Source organism: Chaetura pelagica, unplaced genomic scaffold (assembly GCF_000747805.2).
Source record: "Chaetura pelagica isolate M959 unplaced genomic scaffold, ChaPel_1.0 scaffold285, whole genome shotgun sequence".
NCBI lineage: Eukaryota > Metazoa > Chordata > Aves > Apodiformes > Apodidae > Chaetura > Chaetura pelagica.
The window spans coordinates 168,862-176,792 of record NW_009953481.1 but is presented as its reverse complement, the minus strand read 5'-3'; the positions used below and the strand labels follow the sequence as shown (position 1 = coordinate 176,792).

Sequence of the window (7,931 nt, the reverse complement as noted above, 5' to 3'; positions counted from 1 at the left end):
TAAAAGCTATTTTGAACACATGTAATGAAAAAGGAAAGAAACACTGTTTTGCTGTCTCAGGTTGTGTTCCTGCATTGCAGTGTTGCACCGTATCTCTTCAGAAACATATTTTGCAACACTAGCTGACAGAAAAAGTTTCTTAATATGAAAAGTTGTTTTCTGATACACGTAGGGCACACAGATGGCTTTTCCTGAGCTATCAACATGGTGGAATATATACTATAAGCAACTATTGTTTCCACATCCAAACACCACCTCTTCTGCTGTTAATCCTTATGCTGTAGATGACTGCAATAAATTGAAATAACACTTCCCAGCTCCCTTCTTCAGGCTGTCTGAAAGCTGTTTGTCTACTTATGTATGTGACAAAGTGCATTCTGGCTTAAGTTTTTGTGTTTGCTGCTGCTATCTGTTGTTGAGAACGTTTGTTGTCAAGCATGAAATCTGAAGATGACACACATTGTCTATCTTCTAATTTTGCAGAATGTCATGGTGTTTTTGCAGATTGCAGATTCTTTAAGTGAGCTGGAGGCCTTAATGGAAAGGATGAAGAGGCTGCAAGAAGATAAAGAGGACGAAGAAGCCTCTCAGGAAGAAATGGCAACTCGCTTTGAAAAGGAGAAGAAGGAGAGTCTGCTAGTAATTAGTGGAGGTATTTGTGCTTTTCCAGTTCCATTTTTCTTGTGCTTTGTAAGAACTAAACACTTGAGGCTCATTCACTTGCTTCATTTGCTTAGGATTTGTCTTGATTGACAAGTTACACCATCTTTTTTGCTACTTGAAATTCCGCTTTTGTATATTAAAAATAAAAGCCTGCAGGCTTGTTTTAAAAGTAGAGTGTAAATTTATCTTTATTTAGGTCTTCAAATTAATTAATTCATGTAAATATTCAGCAATATTTCACAGATTTAGGTTCTACAGTGCTTAGAACTTCAGTGACACACATAAGTAGCCTTCAGATATGATACTTAGTTCAGGAAATAGATTGGGATGAGACTCCACTGCTTTACCATTTATTGTCCACCTGGAAAGAACATTTCTAACTTGTTCTGAGTAATCATACAGCTGTGCTGTTCCACTACCTGTGTTGTGGTAGAGATTTTTGTTTTTATTCTTAAATCATGTTCAAAATTCTGTGCTGACAGTTTCTTTTCCAACACTCTTCATGTGCTCTGGAGAACTTAATCTCTATCAAACCATGCAATTAAATCTGTTTCCGATAGGCAGTAAAGTGGGTTTTTATTCCAAATAAAGTGAAGAAAGAATACTGTTAAGACTATCAGATTCCACAACAGTTAGCTCATAGTAGAGACTACTTGATAACTTGTTTCTTTTCAAGAAGCAACCCATTAAATGCTTCACATTTTACTGACTGTTCTTTATGAATTTAGACCTCAGTAGCATCACATCAAATACCAAACATGTTTGAAGGTATCTAAGTTTTTGTGCACTGAGTCCAAAAAGGAGGAAGAACGTATTGTGCATCAGCAGAGAGATTGTTTTGTGGTTCTTTAGGAAGGTGCAAAATCTCTGAAAGAAGATAAATACAGCAATGTCATGGCTGGATTTTAAGGAATGAACATTGTCCATTCTTGCTTTGTTTTTCATTGGTAAGGCAGCATTAACAGTGCAGATGAACTGACACCCGTTGCTGTTTCATTATCAAACCAGAGCTTCCACAAGTCTCTGCAACTTCAGGCATATAAGACAGATATGTTGTTTGAGACAGAAGAGGTTTTTTTCATGGGCTTGCTGATAGTTTTGTTTGCTTTCTTCCCTCTGTCTTTTGCTGGGTTGAGTTGAAGAGTCTGTCATGTTGGCTTTTACCCTTTCATAAAATTCAACCCATGTCAGGGGAGAGGAGTGTTTGTGTGCAGGTTTTTTTTATTCTTCACTGAGAATTTGCTGTAGCAGATGCTGTGCAAGCTTCTTCCTAAGCAGTTATGTTTTGATTGTTTAATGAGGCAAAGAGGAGATAAAGCACTTCTGCAATTCTTAGATTAACTGACTTTTCAAGGTGCTAACAGTGGACATATGGCAACTGTTCTGCCAGTGCATGTGGAAGCGAGCCAGGATTTTAACATCAGGGTCAAATGCAGTCAGCTATGCAGTAGTCAACTTCTGCAGAGGTAGTTACACATCAAGCCACCTGTTTATTCTGGAGGGAAAGATTGATTCCTGATAGAGAGCCTATGCTTGCTTAGTGACACGTTTCGGAGCTCTTTGAAGATGCTTAGTTACTAGAGCTTCTGGCAGAATTTCATCCTGATGTACTGTGGATCTCTTTGCTTTCATATGATCTTCAACTGCTGTTTACAAGCGGAGTGTTGCATCGCTTTCCGGTTGCTCATCCCCGGGTCACAGAATGGAGCTGGTGTAGTTCCTGACACCAGACCTGCTCAGCATAGCAATCCTGCTGTCAGGGGTACATTTTTCTGTTTCTCATCCTAGCACAGTGACTTTACTAACAGATTAACCTTCTTGATTAAAGATACCTGGCCTCCCTTGGATGTCAGCAGAGAGAAGAGCACACCTCCAGACAGAAGTTCGCCCATGTCTTCCCATCTTGTAGAAGTACTTTAGATGTCTGCTACAGGCTGACAGTTAGTTGGCTCAGTGAAAGGGATAGGTCCCATACAAACAGATTTGGATTGAAACTGTTATTTCCTTTACACCACACTCTTCCTTTGCATAACTTCTAAAATCGTTCTCTAGTAGAGTGGTAGTTGTAAGTCATCATTGACTCATGTGCTCACCTAAATCAAAGCATTTTGCTGCTTTTCACAGCATTTGATGATGAAATAGTTTCTACAGATGTCTCCCGCTATATCGAAGATCCTGGGTTTGGGTACAAAGACTTTGCAAGGCGAGGAGAAGACCATCTGCCGACATTCAGAGCTCAGGTACCATCTCCTTAAAATACATTCACTCACAGAATGTTTGTATATCTCATTATAGGGCAAATAGCATAAAGCAGTTGTAGTGGGGCATGTTTGTTGCATGCTGCTTTTCTTGTCCTGGCCCATAAATAACTCTCAAGCTTCCACAAATCTACCTGAGATAAATCATTTACTCTTTGTAAATCTCAGACTTAGTTTTCAGTCTTACTCCAGTCATTACCAGAATTAATGTTTGAAAACTGTAAAGCATGTCACTAAATCTGGAATAAAAGTGAAAGGTAGAAAAGATAGAATTTGTTTTCCATCTCTCCAGATGTTGTAGAAAAAATCCATAGGAAGAACTTTTTATTTCTATCATTTTATCTAGTATTCTCTGTCCAGTAGTTATCAATACATGGATGCATGTATGTCTGTGAGAATTTGGTGAGTATCATTCTCATATGTGCACCAAATCCCTGGACTTTAAATGTCAGAAAAGAAGTTTTTCAATACTGAATATTTTTGCTATATTTGAATATTACTGGTTTTTTTAGTGCAGTTGAAAGAACAGTATGCACCTTTTACCTGTACATTGTCTTACATATTGGCTTCTATTTTCATGACCAAACTCATGAACTTCTTCATGATATACTGAGCAGGAGGGTTCTATATTCTAGGTGGTTCTGTTCCAGCTTACAGAGTAGATTAATCAGCAGTCTGGTAATAGACTAGTAATAGTAATAGAAGAATATTACTATTACTAGTAATAGTAATAGAAGAAGTCTTAAACCAAATCAGAAAACTTAAATTAAAAGAACAGTTGGTGCAGAAAACTTCATGGTCTGAAGATGTATCTAAGACTGTAAAGTGAAGAATCCATCATCTGTCTCAGGAAATGTATTTAGCTATAGCAGCAGTTGCTCTTAATCTGGATAATTTACTGTCTACCTAAATTCAGTGGATAATGCCAAAAATAATAAGGCAGAGTCTGTGCCTGTAAATCAAACGTTCTGCTTAACTACTTTGGGAGCATCAGTCTTCCATGAAAAAAAGCTGTGCAGAAGTTGAAATCAGAACTAAAACATCTCTGCTCTTAAATAAACAGGACAGCTCCTGGTCTAAGTTCAAAAAATCACCTTGATAACTTAACTTTATTAGTATGTCCTGCTCTTAGGTAGTTAGATTATATACCCACAGCCTCCCAAATGGTCTGCTGTTAATGCTATTTGAAGTTCAATAGCATCCCCAAACCCTGCAATAAATCCAATCTTTGTTCTGATAAATTGAGACTGGAGGTTTAAATCTCTGGTTTAAAATTCAGTAATAGAAGAAGGCATTCCATGCAAAGCATAATGTCTTTATGCTGTCTTTTGCATTGTTAGTATGGATTAACTGCTGTTAGTAAACAGTGCTTTCCACCTCCCGGGCCTTCTGGTTTTCAGAGGCTTTTGTGATGCCCCAAGTGTCTTGGACACCTGTACAAGGCTGGTAGAGATGGCATATTTCTCACAAGCCTTGCAGTGTTTTGGACAGGCAGCTGGAGGCCAGTATGATGTGGTGCATTTCAGATGTCACTGAATGCCTCTGTTAGGCAGCTGAATGTTGTCCTACGTACTCTTCCCCACTATCCTAATCAGGGGGCCAGTCCTGTAGATGTGCTCTAAAGCACCTGGGTGAGGACCCATGCCCAGCAGTACCTTTACAGAACAGCCAGACACAGGAAGGAAAGAGAAATGTCCTCAATTGTGAGAATGGCATCAGTGATTGAAAGATGGAAAACTTGCCACGGATATGGGCAAACCAACGTGTCCTGTGTAACCACAGTGTGGAGAGTGGTTGCACACTTCTCTGAAGCAGGGTTGTCCTCTGCTGCTGGTGCTGTGCCACCACTCTGCAAACATTTTCCATTCCTGTTAGGAGCAGGCAAACTTTTCTCCTTGCAGTCCAGGTGCTTGTCTAAGAGCAAAGCAGCCTGGCTTTTATGAGTTTGTTCAGGACAGTGCAGCACTTTACCCAATGCATGTCCATCCTGGGTGGAAGTAAATACTCCATCTCTGCTCAGAGCTAAGCAGCAGAGCCTCCAGGAGGAACACGTTTTTTAACTTAAAAGGCCTGTCCCACTGGTCAGAGTGAAACAGCAGACAATGGAAAATTTCCTCAACACTTCAAGAGAAGCTTGGGTTTTTTCTCCTGCAGGCTAATGCTACCAAGCTGGAGGTGGGGTGTTGTGAACTGATACTCATTGCCAGGAAGACTGGGGGAATGCAGGAGATACGGATGAAGGATTCAAAATGCCAATTTTTGTTAAGATAAAGTTATAACTAGCAAGCAACAAAAACTGTGGATATATAGAGAAGAACTTCATTTGTACATTAATATCTTCCCTTCTCTTCCTGCAGGACTATACTTGGGAAAATCATGGCTTTTCCCTGGTAAACAGGCTTTATTCCGACATTGGGCATCTCCTTGATGAGAAGTTCCGGATGGTGTATAACCTCACGTATAACACTATGGCAACACATGAAGATGTTGATACAACTACGCTAAGAAGAGCTTTATTTAACTATGTCCACTGTATGTATGGAATCAGGTATGGACAAAAATCCCTCAGCTTAGGAGTGCATTTTAAACTGTGTAAACAGAATGAAAAATGAACCATGTGAAACACATGAATTTAGACTCTAGGTGTTAAAAGTGGAGATGGTACCTCAGTCTGGAAGTTAGAGTGGTTTTGCTGGCATATCAGTAAAACTTTTCCTTCCAGTGGAGAAAATTAATATGAATCAGGATGGAAGTTATTAGAGAAGTGTCTTTTCTGAAGCCAGTCCGTATCCTTTGTTCAGAAAATGCAACAACCTAGTCTTTTCAGACCCTCTGTTAGCAGCAGGTTTTCTAGCACATGTAGTGAATACTCCAGTTGCCAAACTTAAGAACTTAATGCTGCAAAAGACCATGCTTTTCAAAACTTTGTCCAACAGAGTGATTGTTTGTGTTATTTAGGTATGATGACTATGATTATGGAGAAGTTAATCAGTTACTTGAACGCAGCCTGAAGGTTTACATAAAGACAGTGACCTGCTACCCAGAGAGAACTACCAAGCGCATGTACGACAGTTACTGGCGCCAGTTCAAGCACTCGGAGAAGGTGGGTATTTCAAAGCCAAACTGGCTTCAGAGACCCCCTGCTGTTCAGAAATGAAAATAGTGATGACACCTAAAAATGGCAGTATCTGTCAAACAGACTGCTTTTAACCAGAGAAGAACAAATGAGATTAATTCATGGAGTGTTAGGTACCAATTTTACAAAAATATTTGTCAGTGTACTGGAAAGACTGTTTCTTTTTTTTGTTATTATTTTGAGTGACTGCTCCATAAAATTGGAACTGACAACTGTAAAAGTGGGTAAACTTGGGAATGCAGAAGTGGCCAACTATGCCAGTCCTTGGGATTTAGGGAAAAGATCTTAACTTGTATATACATATATATATTTATGTATATATATATGTACATATATATATGGAACTAGATGGTCTTTAAGTCCTTTACAACCTGAACCAGTCTGATTCTATGATTCTGTGCTTCTATATAGTGGTCACAAGTGGTAGTAAAGAAAACAAAACATAGTTCATAAAGAACTAATAGCATTAGCATACAAAAATAGTTTTGTTGCAATTTCTTGGATGGAATATTGCTTAAAGCAGCATTCCAGTTCCTTGCAGTCCTGGAATGTTGTCTAGTAGTGGCATGCTACACAGCTGTCTGAAGAGGAGCTGGAGTCCAGCAACAGGGCACAGGGAGAATGGACATTTTTTCTTGCAGAAATACTTTACGAAAGTTTAGAAATTTTAGCATAAATGAATAAAGAACGTTGCATTCAGAGGTGAACTGAAAGGCTGGTTTAATCTGTGACAGGTTCATGTCAATCTACTTCTAATGGAAGCTCGTATGCAGGCTGAACTTCTCTATGCCCTTCGTGCCATAACTCGCCACTTGACCTGAAGCGTCCGCAGGGCTGGAGCAAAGGAGATTTTACTGAGTATGTAAAGACCTTTTGAAATAGATACACACCAGAAGCTGTTTGTGATGTAGCATCAGGTTATTCAATTCTCTAGTGTCAAAAGTTTAGCCGTGCTTCCTGACGGCTGTAATGTGCAATGACGTGTTTTATTTTCTTGATGCTTAACATTACTAATGGTAACAAAAGTAACACTGAGGAGCACGACTCTGCATTGGTTCCAGCTGGATTTCTGCGCAGTGGTCAGGTTCCTGAGACTGTTTTTATTATATCCAATCCTAGCGCTTTGTTCTTTAAGCACCAGAGTGAAGTGCTTAGAGACTTCTTTTTCCAAGCAATCATTTTTCAGATTAGTGGAGTCCAGCAGAAGGTGGGTTCTGCCTGTCCTGAGAACGTACCACCACGTCGTGACTCGTGACAGAGAAGCGCGGGCTGCGTTGCATTGAATTGCCCACTGGATTCTTCTGTGTCTCCTGGAGACTGCTTGCCAGTCCCTGTCTTACTAAAGCAATTGAAGGTGATGCGAGATGTGGATGCAAACATTGAGCACACTTTAATGTGAAATTAATCATGATGAATCCTACAGCATGCTACTGAAGTGCGAAGTTCATCTGCTTTGTCGTGCCTCCTCCCAAGAGAAGAGGCCTCATGATTTGCCATTTCAGCCACACTGATTGTTTCAGTCATGCATAATCTTGTTTTACTGACAGTCACCCTCAGTTGTCCTTACAAAATCCATGCTCATCACATCGATTTGTTTCTTTGGCACCTATGAAGTTAATACACAGGCTGACCAAAAATAGGGTTGCAGGGTTTTGTGCACTCTCTTCTTTCTCAATGTTTAAACTAAGGAAAGTAAAGGAAGGCTAGCATATCTGTTCTTTCATATTGAATGTATAGAAATTTATTTCCCATAACTTTTTCATAGCATGAAATCTTAATACTCAAAGTTTCAAAAGTTTCTATGCATTAGTGTGAGTGAACAAAAGAAAAGTGCAATATTTAAAAAGAAAGCAAGCTTTTTTCCCTGTCATGCC

At 39.5% G+C, this 7,931-nt stretch overlaps 1 protein-coding gene across 1 annotated transcript in view; it reads left to right on the top strand.

The window, feature by feature from the left end:
- SESN3 (sestrin 3) overlaps positions 1-7,730 on the top strand; it is a 13,407-nt gene extending 5,677 nt beyond the window's left edge. The window contains exons 5-11 of the mRNA XM_009998508.1: positions 505-669; positions 2,452-2,465; positions 2,792-2,903; positions 5,279-5,469; positions 5,880-6,024; positions 6,792-6,915; positions 7,244-7,730. Coding sequence (XP_009996810.1) covers positions 505-669; positions 2,452-2,465; positions 2,792-2,903; positions 5,279-5,469; positions 5,880-6,024; positions 6,792-6,878 — 714 coding nt within the window. The 3' untranslated portion in view covers positions 6,879-6,915; positions 7,244-7,730. The remainder of the gene's footprint in view (positions 1-504; positions 670-2,451; positions 2,466-2,791; positions 2,904-5,278; positions 5,470-5,879; positions 6,025-6,791; positions 6,916-7,243) is intronic.
- The last annotated feature ends 201 nt before the right edge of the window (positions 7,731-7,931 follow it).